Source organism: Myripristis murdjan, chromosome 2 (genome assembly GCF_902150065.1).
Source record: "Myripristis murdjan chromosome 2, fMyrMur1.1, whole genome shotgun sequence".
Classification (NCBI taxonomy): Eukaryota; Metazoa; Chordata; class Actinopteri; order Holocentriformes; family Holocentridae; genus Myripristis; species Myripristis murdjan.
Window position 1 is genome coordinate 11,974,589 of NC_043981.1, and position 19,764 is coordinate 11,994,352.

General features: G+C 42.2%; 2 protein-coding genes and 1 long non-coding RNA gene across 6 annotated transcripts in view; 1 reads left to right on the top strand and 2 right to left on the bottom strand.

Moving 5' to 3' along the window:
* Positions 1 to 557: 557 nt before the first annotated feature.
* Positions 558 to 4,957, top strand: LOC115374723 (uncharacterized). Of its 2 annotated transcripts, none has more exons than XR_003929645.1 (3): positions 558 to 661; positions 4,134 to 4,195; positions 4,871 to 4,957. It is a non-coding gene; the product is annotated as an uncharacterized LOC115374723 (long non-coding RNA). The 2 variants fall into 2 exon arrangements; XR_003929646.1 differs by lacking the exon at positions 558 to 661 and adding an exon at positions 3,907 to 4,002.
* A 39-nt stretch (positions 4,958 to 4,996) lies between these two features.
* On the bottom strand, positions 4,997 to 11,779 carry atp5pf (ATP synthase peripheral stalk subunit F6). 2 transcript variants are annotated; one of them, XM_030073780.1, is made up of 4 exons: positions 11,673 to 11,779; positions 10,425 to 10,595; positions 7,261 to 7,385; positions 4,997 to 5,102 (listed from the first exon to the last, which is right to left on the bottom strand). In XM_030073780.1, exons 2-4 carry the CDS (start codon positions 10,592 to 10,594, stop codon positions 5,074 to 5,076), a joined length of 324 nt encoding a protein of 107 aa, XP_029929640.1. In that variant the 5' UTR covers position 10,595; positions 11,673 to 11,779; the 3' UTR covers positions 4,997 to 5,073. The 2 variants fall into 2 exon arrangements, with proteins under 2 accessions (XP_029929640.1, XP_029929649.1); XM_030073789.1 differs by lacking the exon at positions 11,673 to 11,779 and adding an exon at positions 11,592 to 11,655.
* Positions 11,780 to 13,898: 2,119 nt separating this feature from the next.
* The window catches only part of appa (amyloid beta (A4) precursor protein a), a 44,378-nt gene continuing 38,512 nt past the window's right edge, over positions 13,899 to 19,764 (bottom strand). For both annotated transcript variants that reach the window (XM_030073749.1, XM_030073740.1), the window contains 3 exons: positions 19,586 to 19,677; positions 17,520 to 17,666; positions 13,899 to 16,808 (listed from right to left, as the gene is read on the bottom strand). In XM_030073749.1, coding sequence (XP_029929609.1) covers positions 16,707 to 16,808; positions 17,520 to 17,666; positions 19,586 to 19,677 — 341 coding nt within the window. In that variant the 3' untranslated portion in view covers positions 13,899 to 16,706. The remainder of the gene's footprint in view (positions 16,809 to 17,519; positions 17,667 to 19,585; positions 19,678 to 19,764) is intronic.

The window sequence follows — 19,764 nt, forward strand, 5'->3', positions numbered from 1 at the left end:
TTGAACAGCTTGGTGTGATGCACTAGACCAGGTTATTTCAAATCCAAAGTCACTCTGCACTCTGATATCTCTGCACAGTTATTGTTATCAATAGTGTGAACCCTTATATGAATAATTCATTCAGCACAATGAAGCTGCTTGCATTATGCACAGCAGATGCACGTGTGTCCATGTTTAAATCCTATTCATAACTATAAACTGATGAATGTGAGGAGGAAGAACTGTGGCACATCATCAGCACTTAACATTCATATAATTCATCTGGTTTGATTTTAAATGTTCAAACAATTACAGGCTTTTTTTTTTTTTTTTTTTGGCTATTATATTTCCAGTAAATGATGTCCCAGTGGAGTTGAGTTTAGTGTTATAGCTGTGTGTGTGTGTGTGTGTGTGTGTGTTCCCTGTGCTGTGTGGCTCCTCCCTGTAGCTCCACCCCGGTGTGAGCATCTGATTACCCAATGAGGTGCACCTGGGCCTGGGCCTGCAGCTGAATGGAGAAGCTTCTAGCATGGAGACTGCTGCTCCTGCTGCCTCTCAGCTGCACACTTTGTGTTAACAAATCCCCTTTAGTTGAATTTTGTCTAAGGTCATGTTAGAGTTTTACCAAGGGTGGAGTGTAAGCAGTGGGGGCTCGGCTGGGGTCAAACGTCCATGAGGTGAGGTAAGTGGCTCTTCTTTTGAGTCTTGTTGCTGCTCCTCCGTTGTTTTTGAGCTGGAAGTTGCTTCACTTTGGCTCTACCCTGATTAAGCAGCCATCAGGAAAGTTTGAAGAGCTTGTCTCTTTGTTTTGTCTTATTTTTGGAGGCAGTGCTCAGTGGGGCCATGGCTCAGTGGCTGTCTCTGCTCTCAGTGGACAGGTAGGGGCTGCCTCTTTTTTTATCTGTTCTCCTTAGTCGTGTTGTCTTTTGCAAAGCAACCTGACTCTTCTGTTTGGTCATTTTGTGATCAAGACTTTAGCGCAGCAGCTCGAGGTGTTTGTCAGGTCATTTTGTGTGTTGCTGGTTTCCATCATCATCCTCACAGTAACTTGTGTGTGTAGTTGAAAACCACATGGTGTCCATGTTGTGTTGTGGTTGTTGCAGTCCACTTGTTGGTGTGCTCACTTGTATATTAATGCTGTTTATTAATTGTCACTGCTTGGTAGCTGTGATCTTGTTGTTTGTGGGATGCAGTCACTCCACAGATCCCAGGCCTCCCAGTTTGTCAGGTCACTGTGTGTTTGTGGTTTCCATCATCATCACAGTAACTTGTGTGTGTAGTTGAAGACCACATGTGTTGTGGTGGCTGTTGACTTTTGTTGGGTCTTTGTGCTGCTGTTGGTGTCCAGCAGCAACTTGGTAGTTGTCTGCTTGTTGTATGAAGGTGTTATTGGAGCAACTGAGCACTGTGACAATGCAACTTGTAGTTGTAGACAGTAGTCACACATTTATCTGTAAATTTAAAGTCACTGAGAAGAATGCTGTACGAGTTGCAAACTTGTAATGTTTTTTCTCTCCCACAAACAGAACAGGAAGATTTTTTTCTACAGGTGTGCAACTTGTTGTGTGAATTGACTCACTGATTTGTGTGCAAATTTTTTCACTTCACTTTTTGATCCATGTGTGAGTGTGTTTTTGAACCATATTTGCTGCGGCAACTGTAGGAAAAAAATGAATGCATGAGATCCTTAATTTGGAATTCAAAGAGAATAGGATTTTTGCACCTGCAATGAAGAACTGGAGTGTTTATCCACTGCTGTTTGAGGGAGAGGAAAAAAACAACAGATTCCTCTGTCACAGTGCTCAGCTGTTTGGCTCCAAACCTCCATCCTGTTGTGCTCCACTGTGCTGCTCACCTGTGTTCCTGTTGGCTGCAGGTAAATGCAGGAAGTGGTTTTGTTGTTCACCTCATGGTGGGAGCCATTTTGTCTCTAGTGGAAGTGGCTCCCACTTGTTTGTTACTGCTCATTCTTAAATCCAGTGGCAGTGTCCCAGCTGGCCCCTTGGTGTGTGTGGGTGTGTGTGTGTGGGTGTGTGTGTGTGTGTGTGTGTGTGTGTGTGCGCTCAGTAAACATAATTTCAGTGAATAAAGAGTTTGGTGCTTCGTCCCAGTTAACTTTGGTATATATTGGTGTCACATTTGACTTGTAGATGTTTTTTGTGTCTGTGTGTGACGGAAAACTTTTTATTCCCCTTCTTTTAACGGTGGGGGTGTTATGTGCGTGTGTGTGCTCCCTGTGCGCTCCCTGTGCTGTGTGGCTCCTCTCTGTAGCTCCACCCGGGTGTGAGCATCTGATTACCCAATGAGGTGCACCTGGCCCTGCAGCTGAATGGAGAAGCTTCTAGCATGGAGACTGCTGCTCCTGCTGCCTCTCAGCTGCACACTTTGTGTTAACAAATCCCCTTTAGTTGGGTTTTGTCTTTGTTTTGTCTTATTTTTGGAGGCAGTGCTCAGTGGGGCCATGGCTCAGTGGCTGTCTCTGCTCTCAGTGGACAGGTAGGGGCTGGGCTGCCTCTCTCTATCTGTTCTCCTTAGTCATGTTGCATTTTGCAACCCTGTATTTGTCATGTCTTTTTGTGTTTCTTGGACGGGATGTAACTTAAACCAAATTGCCCCCTGGGGACAAAAAGTATGATTGATTGATTTAAAAAAAAAAAAAAAAAAAAAGCAACCTGACTCTTCTGTTTGGTCATTTTGTGATCAAGACTTCAGTGCATTAGTTTGGGGTGTGTGACCTTTATTGTTGACCTGTACGCCACTTTTGTTGGGTCACTTGTGTGTTGCTACTGAGGTGTGAGTCAGCAACATTTGTGTGGAGTGGCTGACTCTACTGTGTCCATGTTGTGTTGTGGTTGTTGCAGTCCACTTGTTGGTGTGCGCACTTGTATATTAATGCTGTTTATTAATTGTCGCTGCTTGGTAGCTGTGATCTTGTTTGTGGGATGCTGTCACTCCACAGATCCCAGGCCTCCCAGTTTGTCAGGTCACTGTGTGTTTGTGGTTTCCATCATCATCACAGTAACTTGTGTGTGTAGTGGAAAACCACGTGTGTTGTGGTGGCTGTTGACTTTTGTTGGGTCTTTGTGCTGCTGTTGGTGTCCAGCAGCAACTTGGTAGCTGTCTGCTTGTTGTATGAAGGTGTTATTGGAGCAAAACAACTGAGCACTGTGACAGTGCAACTTGTAGTTGTAGACAGTAGTCACACGTTTATCTGTAAATTTATAGTCACTGAGAAAAATGCTGTATGAGTTGCAAACTTGTATTGTTTTTTCTCTCTCCCACAAACAGAACAAGAATTTTTTCTACAGGTGTGAAACTTGTTGCATGAATTCACTCACTGATTTGTGTGCAAATTTTGTCCATTTCACATTTTTTGATCCATGTGTGTGTGTTTTTGAACCATATTTACTGCGGCAACTGTAGCAAAAAAAAAAGTGAATGCATGAGATCCTTAATTTGTAATTCATAGAGAATAGGGTTTTTGTACCTGCAGTTGGTGAAGAATTTGAGTGTGTATCCACTGTTATTTGAGGGAGAGGAAAAAAAAAAACTACAAGTTTGCGGTTGATGAAGCATTTTTCTCTCTGACTTCAAATGTACTGACATACACGTGACTGTTGCCTACAACAGATTCCTCTGTCAGTGCTCAGCTGTTTGGCTCCAAACCTCCATCCTGTTGTGCTCCACTGTGCTGTTCACCTGTGTCCCTGTTGGCTGCACGTAAATGCAGGAAGTGGTTTTGTTGTTCACCTCGTGGTGGGAGTAGCAGTGTCTCAGCTGGCCCTTTGGTGTGTGTGTGTATGTCTGTTCTAAGATCATGTGTGTTCCACATTTGGCCCCAGGTGACACCTTCCGTCAGCATCAGTCCTGATTACTTAGTTGCTCAGTATCTCCTTCATGTTGAGGCTTAGACAGGTTCTGGTGTTGAAGCTCTGTTCAGAGCCGCCAGACTTAGTGCAGTCTGGATCGGTCTGCATGCTCACAGCTGCTGAGCTGCTGCTTCTCCTCTACCAGACCTCCTTGGTAAGTACTCATCTCCTCATTTTATGTGCCAATTAAACAGAATTTCATAGAATAGTTTGGTGTTAATGTCGGTACATATTAGTGTCACATTTGACTTGTGTGTTGTTGTTGTGTGTGTCTTTGTTTTACAGGTGGGGGTATTAAGGTGGTCCTGGGAGCTCAACACACTGCAACTTAGGAGGACACAAGCAAGGTAAGAAAACATCTTCAACTTGGCAACATGTGCCACAGTTACAGCAAACAGTGGAAGTGTTTCCAGAGGACACTTACAAGTGAGGAACACGCCTGCTTGCTGGAAACAGTGACTCCCAACATTTGGTTAGTCCAGGGTTAGGCCACCATGTGCCGCTGAGAGGCTGCAGGTTTTCATGCCAACCAAAAACTCCACCAGGTGACTTCACTGATTGGTCCCTCCTCTCTGGAGTTTGTGGTTGGCATGAAAACCTGCAGCCTCTCGGCTCTCAGCGGCACATGGTGGCCTACCCCTGGTTTAGACTGTGGAAATGCTGTTTTGTTTGGAGAAGGCTAATGTTCATAGGCTGACATGAGGTTGGCTAAAAACACTAGCAGGCTAATGCTAACACTGGCTAGTCAGTAACTAGCTGTTAATGGTGTTAGCATTAGCCTGCTAGTGTTTTTAGCCAACCTCATGTCAGTCTATTAACATTAGCCTTCTCCAAACAAAATAGCATTTAAGCTAATGTTGGGAGTCACTGTTTACAGCAAGCAGATGTGTTCCTCACTTTTAAGTGTCCTCTGGAAACACCTCCACTGTTTGCTGTAACTGTGACATGTTACCAAGTTGAAGTGTTTTGAGCTGTAAGGGCCACTGTATGGGGGTGTTACAGCTGTTTGTCTCCCCCCACAGGTGTGAAGAGCTGATGAGTGAACGAGGTGCAGCTGGCCCGGGGATCCTGTGTCGTGTGTGTTAATGTTAATAAAGCATCCTGACAGGTGGTGTGTGTCCTGTAGAGCTTAATTAACCAGCACTGTGTAACACTTTAATCCACTATCAGTTTTATTAAATACAACATAATGGTGACAGGGAGGAGACACACAACAAGACAGCGTTCACTTGGCCACTTCCTCTAGTTTGGGCTCTGAAAGAGAGAAACAACAGCATCATGAGTGACAGCTCCTGGGAGCACAATAACATGGTGGCCCCAAGAGTGCATCAATTTGACAACACAATCTAGAAATGTCCACAGGCTCTCAGTCATTGAGCTCAGCTGGACTGCGTTTAGACCAGGGCTGTCAGACCCGTGCCAGGTTTTCACTCCAACCAGAAACTCCACCAGGTGATTAGTGAAACCACCAGGTGAAGTTTCTGGTTGGAGTGAAAACCTGGCACCGGTCTGACAGCCCTGGGTTAGATTGTTGGAGACGCCTCTCTTCTCATCCAAGAACAGGGGTGTCAAACTGGTGCCATGGAGGGCCAAGAGGCTGCAGGTTTTCATCCCAACCCTAAACTCCACCAGGTGATTTCACTGATTAGTCCCGCCTCTCTGTTTGGAGGTAGCAGAGAGGAGGGACTAATCAGTGAAATCACCTGGTGGAGTTTAGGGTTGGGATGAAAACCTGCAGCCTCTCGTCCCTCCATGGCACGAGTTTGACACCCCTGTCCAAGAAGCTTCTTGGATGAGAAGAGAGGCGTCTCCAACAACCTAACCCAGGGCTGTCAAACTGGTGCCATGGAGGGCCGAGACGCTGCAGGTTTTCATTCCAACCTTAAACTCCACCAGGTGATTTCACTGATCACCCTACCTCCAAGCAGAGAGGAGGGACTAATCAGTGAAATCACCTGGTGGAGTTTAAGGTTGGGATGAAAACCTGCAGCCTCTCGTCCCTCCATGGCACCAGTTTGACACCCCTGATCTAAACACAGTCCAGTTGACCTCAGCTCTGTGGACAAGACAGAAATGTGCAGCATTCAGAAAACACACTGCAGTTACACCATACGACAGGGGAAGTGTTTCCAGGGGACACTTAAAAGTGAGGAACACGTCTGGCTGCTGCAAACAGTGGCTCCCAAAATTAGACTCTGGAAGTGCATGTTTGATTGAGGAAGACTAATACTAATAAGCTGACATGACATGAGGTTGGCTAAAACCACTAGCAGGCTGATGCTAACATCAGTTGAAACCAATAGGAGCTTGTTACTGACCAGCTCAGTTCAAGGGTGTCAGCCTCTGAGACACCCTGGGACAGAGCTAGCCATTGTCCTCAATCAAACACACACTTCCAGAGTCTAAACTAATTTTGGGAGCCACTGTTCACAGCAAACAGACGTGTTTCTCGCTTTTAAGTGTCCTCTGGAAACACATCTGTTGTTGTAAGTGCAGTGTGTTTCCTAAAAGCTGCACAGGTGTTGTCAAACAGATGAAGGGCCACCATACAACAACTTTCTTTAAGTTACAAAGTGAAATGACAGAGTAAAAATCCAGACAAACACTGAAGCAGTTTGTAGCAATGAGCTGGTAAAAAGCTTCATCACAAATGTGTGAAGCTCAGACATAACAAACAGAACAAGATCACCATTTTAACTGTTTACAGGCCCAAACAAAACCACTACATCACTCCAATGGCACTATTTATAAAGGGTAACTGTGAAATCAAATGAGAGCACCGAACCACTGAAAACCACTTCATTATAAACAGGGGCATGACACTGCAAGCATATCCAGTTGTAGAGGATACTCAGGATTTTACTGATCCAACTGTATGATTTTTTTATGTGCAACAATTCATTTAAATGTTTACAATCTTGATTTGGCCAGCTGGATTAATCAGCTGGGAATGAAAATTATGAAAATGATTATCTGTATTGTCAACAGAACCTATATGTACTAGCAAATCAATCCCAAAGGATGAAAATAAGATTAAAAGAACGTGTAACATTTCCAGCAGTTTTTAGATATGTGATTTTTTTTAAGCATTAACTTTCTGTGACTGCCTCAAGAGTTTCAACAGCTACCCTTTATTCCTCAGTAAAAAATACATTTACTGCTTTTTTTTCAACAGCAAAAGCTGAGTTGGCTGGCTTAGAAAGCTTCTTTACTGCAATAACAAGAAAAAACTGCATCTCTGCTATGCAGGCATTTTCTGCCTCTTGCACTCTGGAGAGCAAATTACAACCAGCTCTTTACTCTGCTCAGGTTTGTCTGCATTTTTAATTGCAAATAATAAAGAAATGCACAAACAGAGGGAAACGATAACACATAAAGAAGATGCATAACCTCAACATGCAGTAACACTGACCTGGGAATTTGAAGTCGGGGAACTTGGTGAGGTCTCCTCCGCCGTATAGCCTCTGCAGTTTGGACATCTCTTCAGTCAAGTTCTTCTGGTAGGCTGGACCTTCATCCACGACGCCGCCTGACGCCCTGAGAGGAAACACAACAGCATGAGTGAGGGAGAAGAGGAGACGCAAACACGTGACACAAAAACAAGGGGGTGGAAGATCAGTGGCAGAAGAATTCACACCAACAGTGAAAACAACAGTGGTTTAACCCAAGGGGCTAATATTAAAATTAACCACCACACGATGCTTCAGTCTGTCACCTGTCGCTTCCTCAGGTTCATACAACAGAATCTGAGTTCTCACAGGTGTGATAAATACATAAAGGTCAACTTGACCCCAGTAATTGAAACCTAGAAAAAATAATAATACATTTTTACCCACATTGATGTGCCAGGTATTGGACAGGATAAGCTAAATGCATTCCGAGGACTGATGGTCTCTTTCTGAAGACATTTAGTTCGTCCTGTTCAGTTGTAGATGGGACTCAGCTGTGTCGTTAACCCTCTTATTATGTTTGGGGTCAATTTGAACCCATTCAGTGTTAAACATCTATGAATATATGTTTAACATCTTTTTTTTGCTTCATAATTAATGACTTTTCCTGATTTAATGGGAACAAGTGGGTAAACATCATGGTACATTCTCAATGTCCTGGACACATTTTGGACACATCAGGGGTCAAGACTGGGGTCAAGACTGGGGTCAGTTTGATCTCAGTCTTTTTTTAGCTATGTAAAACCTAAGAAAAATCAACATATACACACATTTGTTTTAGTTGTTTTGGATGACATGGCATAACCACATCTGTAATAGAAAAACATGATTCCCACAAGAACTGTAAACAACACACAAAGTACCTGACACACACGCTTGGTTAATTTGTATTATCATTTTCTGGAGGTTTAAATAACTGTGATCAAATTGACCCGAACTGATAAAAAATGTTGGCAAATTTGAAGGTAACAGGAGGGTTAATTACAAATTATGGGAAATTGTGTAGCCTAATTCTTGTAAATCTGTTTTTTTTATTAATCACTTTGAAAAAAAAAAAAAAGATGGACTATGGTCATGTTTTCTGTAATATAATTCACCTTTGGGGAAAAAAATGAACACACTGGTGGTGTGACCTATATGTATTTATGACACCTGTGAGTAAGTCAATCTTGTTGAGTGAACCTGAGGAGGAAACAGGCAAAACGCGTTGTTCACTGCCAATAAAGTCACAGCAAAGTGAGCTCAGTGTGCAGTGGTTACTTTTTGTCTTCACTGACAAGTTTTTCTGTGACTGATTGCAAAACACCGGCTGTGCACGGGGAGGTCTGCTCACCGGATAATTATTTATGATTATTCAGGGTTTCTTTGGAGGCACAAGTCCCATATATTTCTACTACAAGGGTTTAAACTCTTGACTGATTGTTTTACTGTGACAGAGCGGCTGCTCTGAAGTGAACTCTTTGTTGCCTTGAAGCTCCATTTGACCTCTGATCCTCCAGACAGACATGATATCTGAGCCACATGTCTGACGGCTGTCCCTGGTCAGAGTACGAATACAGACAAGGACATCACCCACTGTGTTTTATCCTCAACCTCCCACATTTGTGGAAACTGAAATGTGCCATTATTCACTGGAGGATCTGTCTTTTTGTCTGTGGCAGAAATAAATGGTGATGGCCTCCAAAGATATTCCCAGATTACTGCACAGCAACACATAACGCCGACTCCACAGCTTCACCAACAATCAAATGCCACTGAGAACAAACACATATAACCTCTAACACAGGCTCCTGGTGCATTTAACCCTCCTGTTAGCCTTCAATGTTTAACACTACAACATCATTTTTTTACTTCATATTTAATGACTTTTCCTAATTTAATGGGGACAACTGACATGAAATTAACATTATGATATGCTCTGAATGTGCTGCAAACATTTGGGATGCATTGGTGTTTCTCTGGGGTCTATTTGACTATTTTATTTATTGTAGCGGCATAAAACCTGTAAGAAATAAACATTTTACACACATCTGCTGTAGCTGTTTTGGATGACACTGAGGAACTAGAACATGCCAGTTATAATTTTCAAAAAAACTTTCCTCAGCTTTAGGGCCCGCACCGAACATAACCACACCTGTACTCAGGGCTGCAAAATTCTGGGAATTTTCAAAGTTGGAAACTTTGCATGGGATTCAACAGGAATATATGGGAATATATCTGTCTATAACAGGTAAATTAAATGTATTTCAAGAGAAAACAACCAGATTAAATACAAAGTCAGCTGAGTTTCGACTGAGGACACGTGACTACATCTGAGCACACAAGCTACAGTCAGTCAAGTAAGTTTTGAGCATTTTCCTGGGGTAGATATATCTGATCTATGGTATTAAAGTTTAACTACCAAAAAAATAAGTCAAATGTGCTTACACAGTAGCTAATTTTTTCTGTTATCATACATGTAGCATACTGACTGAGGAATGTTCATCTATTCAGCCTATTTCTATTCATTCATCCAGCATCAACTGTAAAGGACTGAGGAAAAATGCAGAAACCTGAGGACTGAGAGGCTTGAGAAAAAATGTTTTCATTCTACTGTTTTTTGGGAGAGGTTTTTTTGTTTTTTTTTTTTTTTTTTCAATGAAAGAATTGATTAAAGTTCTACCCACAAATAAATCAAAGTCAAAAATGTCACTGTTTAATTTAAATTAGTTTGCATGCATGTCTGCTTATGACAATACAAAATTTCCAAAATCCCCCAGCTTAACCTCCCATGGAAAGTTTCTGGAAGGCTTCTGGAAATTTAACAGAAATTTTCCGCCCCTTTGCAACCCTACCTGTACTAGTTAATGTAAGTGTGGGGAGGGCAAAACATGTTTCCCACAAGATGAATAAGGAGGTCAGTGGGGCAGGTTATGTTTTATTTAAAAGGCGGTTTAGTTTGTCAACAACAAAACATAAAGTAAAGGTTTAAAATCACTGGGGTCAAACTGATCAAACTTCATAAAGTACATTTGAAGGTAACAGGAGGGTTAAACTGCTGAGGTTATTGCACCAGTGAAGTATATGTGAAGTTACAATCCATATCAGGGTGATTTTCACATTAAATGATCGGGTGGTGGGCACTCACTTGCTCTTGGTGTTGTAGTCACGGATCTTGTCCAGGAACAGTTTCTGGATGGGGTCCATGTCCTTGGCCCGGTTGAAGACGACAGCGGAGATGCCGATGTTCCTGCGCAGGGTGACGGAGACGGCCGAGCGCAGGAGGGAGGACAGCTGGAAGAGCCGGTGCAGCGCCATGCTGTCCCAACATAGACAGGAGAAAAGCCTCAGTTACTTTATCATTATGGGGTTATTGCATTAACCATCACCTTCTAATTTACTCATTTTTAAAATTAATTAAGAGTCCATTTGAGCCTGATTGCTTTGGATGCACCTCAGGAACTATACCATGGCATTTACAATGTTCAAAAAACCTTCCTTTGCTTTACTCCATGTGGTGGTGCATCAATTTGACCCCAGTAATTTAAATTTAAAGAAAATTATAGTTCAAGTTTACATGTCACATAATTTACATATCATGTTGGCTACCTAAACAGCCCTTTAAGACAAATGTGTTAACATTTTTGATATTAATTTTATGTTTTATACAGCTAAATCAGGTCAATTTGACCCCGATGAAGCACCTATGCACACAAAATACGTGCATGACATTAAAACACATCATGTTAGTTTCATTTACGCACTTGTCCCCGTTAATAAACACAAAGTCATGACATATAAAGCCAAAAAACGACGTTACTCATGTATTAAAAGACATTAAAGGTCGAATGGGGTCAAAGTGGCCCAAAAGATACCAGTAAGGTTAAGTGTTATGTAGTTTTAATGTTATTATTTATCGTTATTTGTTCTGCGCTGGCTCAGCTGGTGCAGGTGACGCTCGTTAGTCTCGGCTTAGCTAGCAAACTTTTTAGCTTAGCGAGCGCTAGTTAGCCTCCTGTTGAAAAACTTTGACAAAATAACCACTAAAGTTGAAGTGGAGAGACATTCCCACGGCTTTGACACAAACTAAAACAGAAACTGAGGCAAAACACCTCAACGTTAGTCAAGGTCACCGTTCATTTTTGCCCAAGTCCAAATCCGAAGCTAAAGGCTCGTTAGCTGTTAGCCTCGTTAGCGCAGCGACCGCTGAAGCTAAGAATGCTAGGCTAACATTAGCCGACCTGCTTGTGCCCCCAATAAATAATATCGCAACATTTTCTGCGCGGAGATAAAAGAGAGAGGCAGCACGACGCACCTTATCTTATGTGTCTGTGTTAACGAAGGATACGACAGACTTTGGTATTTTATCGCATTTGTTTGGAATCGTGCTACTCACCTTGGATTTGACACTTCGTGCACAGATCCGAAGGGAACGACCGGTGGATTGTGGGTATGGTGTACGGGTGCCGGTAGGTGTTCGCGGAAATCACGTTTTGTCTTTTGCGCTGCTTAGACTTTTACTATGGATCTCATAATTAAAACCAAGTCTTTTGATTTCAAACACAAGTCATTTTATTTACGATTTCGTCTCTATCACCGAAATGTATAGCTTACATAAGAGCAACTGGCAAAGCATGCTTGAACCAGTCAGTTAATGTTTTAAACATATGGTACAGTTCTTCTCAATTTCTATGATTTTAACACAAAACTCTAATATTGTCTCAGATTTTTAAAACGTTTTTTCCAACAGTATTTTGAGTCTGCTTTTGGCTTCCAGCACTTTTTTTTTTGTTTTTCTTATTTATAATATATATTGTGTTGCTGCATTACATTTTCCCCATTGGGATCATAATTTTCCATCTAATCTAATAGTGTGCCAAATAAACTCTTTCACAATAATGCTATCAAAAGATACAAACAATATACTGTAGACCAACACCTGTTGGCTCATCAAACAAAATTTATTTATTTATTTGTTTTTATTTTAAAGAATCATAAGGTAATATCTGTAGTTTTGTAAGGGGAAGGGTTATTCAAACTATTTACAACAATACAGAGAGAAGAGACTAAAAGCTATTGATTGTGGTTAATTTTCTCATGAACATGTGGTCACTCTCACTAAATGGGGAAATATGCTGCTTTTGTAAAGTTATTATACCCTTTTTTGTCACCATTGCTGATCATTTAGGTTATTGATGATCACTGACTGGAGGTCATGTATCATTTGCAACCTCAGGTCTCCTGTAAGTCAGTAAGCATCCGTCGTACTGAAGTGTCTTTGAGCAAGATGCTGGCAACACCCTGAATTGTGACCTGCAAGTGTCGGGGAGTAAGCAAAGAGAAAATCAATAAAGCATCATATTATTACCAAGCTGCTTGATGCCAAAGTAAGTGCAGCTGTAAGCACCGATTGTTGGAGAGGGATGGGAAAACAAAGTCATGTGAAGCAGTAAGTGCTTGTTTAATTATACATATGTAATTATATATATATATATATATATATATATATATATGTATGCCTCAGCCTAATGAAACACTGGAGAGCTTTTAATGTCTTCAGTCCTGCTGGTACAGTTGGTGGGTTCATCATTAAAAATGCATGCTGTGCAGTGGAGCTTTGTTTAAACACACAAAACTTTAGTTTAAATTCTAATGCTTTCCAAAGATCCCAAAGGTCCTGCTGAATGTCAGGGAAATGTGTACAAAACCATGCACGGGACATCTCCATATTTCCTATTTGATGCGATGCTGCAGTAATAAAACAGTAACATCTCAGGTTTAAATATTTCAGTCAGTGTTAAGTGTGATGTAGCTTCAGTAAAGCTCTGCAAACAGCACATACAGAATATGTGAGTGACGTTGTGCACCAGCTTTGAAGCTACTTCAGGAGCATTTTAAGGGAAAATTAGAGTCAAAGGGGTTTAAAGACAAACTCTAAAGTAGAGCAAATTCAGATAGCGCGTCTGCAGGTTCTTTAATGCTTTTTAAGACCTTTTAACAGACCCTTTTTAATGAAGTTTAAGACGTTTTTTGACCAATCATCTTTTGTTCTTACTCCAGTCAGCATTGAAGACAGGTGTATATTTGATCCAAGTCAGGTCAGCTTTAGGTACAAATATGTTTAATTATTAACTAGATGATTGTGTGAATTGCTTTTTTTTTTGAGTTTCCTTTAGGTGAGAGAGCAAACTGCTGCTATAATAACTCAAACCAGAGCTTTCCCCCCCCCCCACAGAACGTAGGACAGGTGAGCACAAGAGGTTTCTCCCCTCAGGTATGAATGAAGTGGGCTGGGCCGTCTTCCCAGAAGGGGAAAGTTGCAGGTTGCTGGATTGGCTTCAGACGTCTGAGACTTTGATGCAGGACTGTTTGACTTGTTTTGACAAAAAGAAATGAAATTACATTTAAAGTTTGCTGAAGTTAAGACATTTTAAGACTTTATAAAGGACCTGTAGGCAACTAGACACCCTGTCAGAGTGATTTAACTGTTTATCACATGCCTTTAATTATCTTAGGTAGACCTGGGGACCAAGAGAAAGAGGTAGGGATTTTCCAAAGTGTGCTGCAACCTGTTCATCTTTTGTTTCTGTGACCTGAAACCACACATAAAGCCGGCACGGTGTCTGTATGTACATTCAAAACTTTATTATGGAATACAGTGTAGAAAGCGTTTTTTCCCAGTCAATGCAAATGGCCTGCACAATATTACACAGTGGAAGAAGAAGAAGAAGAAAACATAAGCCACCGGAAAAAAAAAAATTATAGAAAGAAAATCCTGCTTCCTCTTCTACTCTGCTGCCCTCTGTTGAGCTTCTGATGAGCAAGGCGCAGGACCCACCCCACTGCAGCCTCAAGAGATAGAATTCACTCCAAAAAGTGTGTGTGTGTTCACTCACAGGTTTTATGCATCACAGACAGATACTCAAACAAGGTGGGAGGTCACAATGTTTTTTTTTTTTTTTTCTTTCGATGCAGCGTTGACACAGTGATGAATAAACCGACCTAGATCCTCGCTGATGTTGAGGGATTCTTCCACTTTTATTACCACTGACTAAGATTTGCTCCCTTTCCCTCTCACTGGTGAATGCCTACGGTATCGTCTATATACAGACTACAGTGCTCTGCCTCTGAGGAGTCGGTGTGCGTTGATGGCAGAGAGGTGAGCAGCATGCCTGAGGGGGAGGGAAAGGAGGGGAGGGAGGTGGGGAAGTGAAAATCCATTATATACAGACTGCCTGCCTGCATGCCTGACTATCCATCCGGAACTGCAAGTCATTTCCTCTCGAGCTCGCCCTCCTTTCCTTCCTCCTCCTCCCCTCGCTCCACCTGTTCTAGCTGCAGACGCTACAGTGATTAGAAAGTGAGACCGAGGAGCAGGGTGCGATAAAATTAAAAAACCCATTTGTGTGATTTTTTTTTTCTGTAAATGGACCAAAAACTCGACGAGGTTTAACTTCTGCAAATTTGGACGAAACGAGACTGAATAAACCAACGAACACGTACACACAGAACTGTTCATCCTAACCCACCCTGACCCCATCAAAATGACCCGTCCTTATATCCTTAAACGGGCCGTCCCATAACAGGCCCTTTAAAAAAAAAACAACAAAAAAAACCACACACAGTAATGTGAATGGAAAAGAAGAAAAAAAAGCGGACAAAATTTAAATAAGAGTGATTTTCAACAGCCTCTACACAAAAGTTGGCATACGCATAAGGATTTTCAACACAATACGTTTCAGGGAGGAAGAATAATATACAAATAGGGATCAAGCCAGCCCCCCTCCTGTAGCTTCAGGAACGTAGTAGCATGGTAACAAACAAAGAGAAAGAAAATAAAATAATAAAAAATAAAAAGAGGAACACACTTTAAATTCCAAAAGCACAGATCTCTCTTAAAGTGTATTAACATGATATCAAAGCAGAGCCCATTCATCTAGATTCATATATATTTTTCATTATCATTTGAAGTCACGTGATCACGAGAAGATACTAAATGTACAATCTTGCTAGAATGACAATCTATACGTGAGAAAGGATCTCTCAGGAGCAGCGTAAAGATCTGGTTCTTTTTTTTTTCTTTTTACAAATCCTGTTGTCATTGTTGTCGTCATCATGCACTACATAGGAACAGCTAAGGTTTCAGCATTAACTTTAGTACATTACACGCAATTTAAAAAAAGGACTTTACATCGGTTGTCTTTTTTTTTTTCCGCCGTTTTCATTCTTTTTTGTAAAACAAAACTGGAAACGATAGAGAAAACTCTAAAATAAAAACAGCTCATTCAGAATACATAATTTTCTAATGGTCTTCTTCATCGTTATTATCATCACCAACATTGTCATTATCATCAGCGGCGTCTCCATATATCCTTAAGAGCCTCGTGTTACTTAACACAGCCCAGCTGTCGTAAGAATGCACAAAGAAAGAGGATGGGAGGAGGGATGAGGAGGAGGAGGAGGAGGAGGAGGAGGAGGGAGAGGAGGCTCACTTTATACTCCAGTGTAGACTGTAGAGTGAGTGCAGTAGTGCTGCATTGGGGGTGGGGAGGAGGGGAGGGAGGGGAGGGAGGGAGGGGAGTGTGTGTGCTGGGCCTCATTTAATTAAAAAACTGACTTTATCCCACATTTCATCATGTAATTATTTCAAATGCAATAAAAAACAAATAATGATGTCTGTAACATCCACACCTCAGGCGATGATGAAAACTATTTTTAGCTTCTGATTCAATGTTGGAAAAGATCATCATAAACCCTCAGATTTAGACATGAAGACGGCTTCCTGATTAATCGCACCTTTAGCTTGGATTTGGTGGTAAGCACAAATTGTGCTTGCAACCCATTTTTTCTTTTCTTTTTTTTGGTAAATGAGGCCCAGGGGGAGCGAGATGAGATGGGGCGTCTCCTGCAGCGCCAACCCACAGTCAGATTTTCATACATGTGCACACTTTCAAATCATCCCAAGCCAAATAAAAACACTTCACACTGACCATGGATCAGAGTGGAGAGGACACCTTTACCCTGTGGGTGGGTTTGTTTCGAGGCACTGGGCGGGGCCTTTATTCGTTATTTATTTACTTCTGCATTTCAGCCGGCCCAGACGGAAAGTTCTACAAAACCCTTTTCTCCGGTTTCAACAAACTGAACACACGTGGTGCGAACAGGCTCGGCTGCAGTCTCCGCCCAGGCTGAGAGAAAGAAACCCCGGCTTGATTTTCTCCATATGCTCGTAACCGATTATTTCAGCTACTCATTGGTGTAAGCCACGCTGCCTTTGGAGAGGTGGGACTGGTTGAGGGGGATGGAGGATGGAGGGATGGAGGATGGTGTGGGGAGGGTTGTCAATGTGTGGGAGGAGATATGTGTATGTGTGTGTGTGAGTGTGTGTATGTGTGCGTGTGTGTGTTTGTGTGTATATGTGATATTCTCCTCAGTTCTGCATCTGCTCAAAGAACTTGTAGGTGGGGTTTTCATAGCCGTTCTGCTGCATCTTCGACAGGTGGCGCTCCTCCGGGGTGACAGCAGCGTCGACCTGGAGAGAAGCCAGAGAGAAAGAAAGCAAGAGAGCAGGTTACACACACACAAATTTGAGCAAGCACACGTTCGCAAACAGTACACACACACACACACACACATACACGGTACTTTTCAAGACAATTTCATTCTCCCTGCAACTGAATTTGACAATTTTAACTAGCAAATAAGTAAGAAAGAAAGTCGGCCCACGCAGCCTAATTGTAACCGACCACAGCCGACAAACGCTCTGAAATGATGAATGGGAATGTTGAGAAAAAGCACAAGGAAATTAATTGTTGAGGGACATGAAGCCCAACTGCGCTCAGTAAAGCATCTACACAAAGAAATAAGATTGATTAAAATAAGACATGCTGTGCTCAAAAGAGCATGTCATTACATGGTGAAAAACTAAGACCTCCAATAACCGTATTAATACATTTTAATAATTTTTCAGTCACCAGTGTAGAAAATATAATATACACTGTAAACAGAGCCGCATGTACACTAATACACCTGGATACAACAAATACACACTTGCACCAGTGCATGTAATGAATGCAAGTGTTCATGCAAGACTGGCAAATGTGAAATGAGCGTGCACAAACACACTCGCCCACTCACAACAGACTGACTGCTATACATAAAGCCTTGTACACAGACGGCAGACACACACACACACACACACACACACACACACACACACACACAGCAGTCTGTTGTTTCTCACCTCGATGACTCCGTGATGGATGGAGGTGTACTGCTTCTTCCTCAGCATCACCAAGGTGATGACGATGACGGTTGCTATGACGACACCTCCAACCATCAGGCCGATGATGGCGCCCTTGTTGGAGCCCACGTCCTCTGCAAAGAAGACCTGAGGGAGGGTGGACAGTGGTCAGCCGAGCTGTCAGTCATCCGGCCGCAGCGATGAAACTGCAGCGTGCAACCCAAATTATTTTACTATCTTCAGCATAAAAATGTCCTGTTTCAGGCGGTGCACACCAGGGACTTGTCTTTACAGACTTAACTTCCTTCTCTCAGCTCTGAAATGATGTGTTGCCGTGCGCTCCTGACACTGCTGACTAATGAGGACATTCTTTGCGCTAAGCACACCGGGAGCTCAGAGTTAAGTGTGTTTCAAAATGTTTTTCTAAAGTCATTTCCCCCCAGGGAACCACTGAGCTATAGTTGCTGTTACCACTTTTATTTGCACTACATGTCATGACAGGAGAATGCCGGTGTCATTTAGAGCTGGAGCACATTGTCTTCTGTCTACATCTGATTTACATTTACTCCAATTATTTTGCAATGCATGCCATGCATAGTTAGATTTCTCTGAAACATGTGCTTGTTTTTTCGACATGTTTTACTGTGTCAAGCTAACTGCTGCCCCCACCAACAAAAACACTTTACATAAAAAGACACTGATGCGACAATGAAGTCTGTAAGGCATGTATATTTTTGAGGGATTATTTCCTGCTGGCGACTTCAATTTTTTCCTGTGGGTGTCATCTGATAGACGGTAAGCCGTGGAACATAATGCATGCCCTGATATGAAAACAACTCAATTCTGGCACCAGGAAACAACAAAGTAACAGCAACTTGGATAAAAGAAAATAAGGCCTCATGTTTGCTGTGATGGATTACTGAACTCTATGAAGCTGTTTTTCAGACTCTACAAGAATTAATGGAAAATGTTTTTTTTTTTTTTTTTTTTTCAAGGAAGGAAAATGAGTCTTGATATCTCCAACTACACCGACTGTGCACAAAGACCAGCAGGTTGTGAGGGAGAGCGGCAACCTAGACAACTGCCACTAACTTAAAAAAACACTGGTATTATAATTTAACGACACATATCTAACATAAAGCCCTGCCCTACAAATGCGCCCACGTTGTAACTTTCATACCTGCCCATGCCTAATATTGCAGTGCTGCACTTATGAAATTAATTTAAGATGGTAGGCCTGTGTGCAGCATAATCTTTTGGAGTGCTGATTGGGGTTATGGCGAGCATAAAATTAAGGAATTAAGTTAAGGAGACAGCCTGACACACTGGCTGCTCAGCGTGAATTCAAGAAATGTGATATGTAATAAAAATGTAGGGATTTAAGGGGATTAAACCCTTTAGGTGAGAGGAATAAGTGTGGCGGATTTGGATTTGACTGAGCGTGGACTGAGGTTTTTGAGCTGGTATTACAATGCTGAAGAGAATGAATGGGCACTGAATGGGACTGGTGCTTTACATTGTCCCTGGTTCAATACATTAACCTGCAGCCGGCCATCAGAAGGCAGGCAAATACAGTCAAAGGCAAGAGGATACACTCACATGAACGTGACTATGGCAGGAGGACACTGCATTTTAGCAAAGAGCAGAGAAGCGTGACACACACATTACATTATCGCTGTCGTCCCCATGGACACCCGTCTCCATGGCAACAACCTTGGAAGTTTACCACGAGGACAAAGTAGAGATGTGGACCTCGAGTGAGTGTCACATGCAGCATGATTGAGAAGAGTTTAATGGTGTTGAGAAAGAGAGAGAGAGAGAGACAGAGAGAGAGGAGAGAGAGACAGAGAGAGAGAGTGAGAGAGAGATGCCAAGCATGCATGTTTCAGCAAATACATCTCTCTGTGTGTGCATGCTTGTGTGTATTTTTCCATATTTATTAAGTTTGCACAGACGTATGAATCAATGCATTTGCAATGAGTCCACGTGTCGGTTTGAGTTTGTTTCTCTCTCTCTCTCTCTCTCTCTCTCTCTCTCTCTGTCTGTGTGTGTGTGTGTGTGTGTACCAGTTTCTGGTGGTGAACTTCATATTCAGTGCTCTGTCTATCCTCCGTCTCCATCCGCAGCTCAGGAATAGCTTCCATCTTCATTCCAGTCACTGCCAACAGAAGCAAAAGTAGCATGTATTATGGATGGGTGGTGACATACACTTGCACATACTCTCACACACACACACACACACACA

What these genes read in the sequence shown, in the direction of transcription:
- atp5pf (XM_030073780.1), bottom strand. Translation starts at nt 10,594, where the DNA reads ATGGCGCTGCACCGGCTCTTCCAGCTGTCCTCCCTCCTGCGCTCGGCC. An exon ending in GACTACAACACCAAGAGCAA is followed by an intron (nt 7,386 to 10,424) that starts GTGAGTGCCCAC and finishes GTTTCCTCTCAG; the next exon opens with GGCGTCAGGCGGCGTCGTGG. An exon ending in CCCCGACTTCAAATTCCCAG is followed by an intron (nt 5,103 to 7,260) that starts GTCAGTGTTACT and finishes TCTCTCTTTCAG; the next exon opens with AGCCCAAACTAGAGGAAGTG.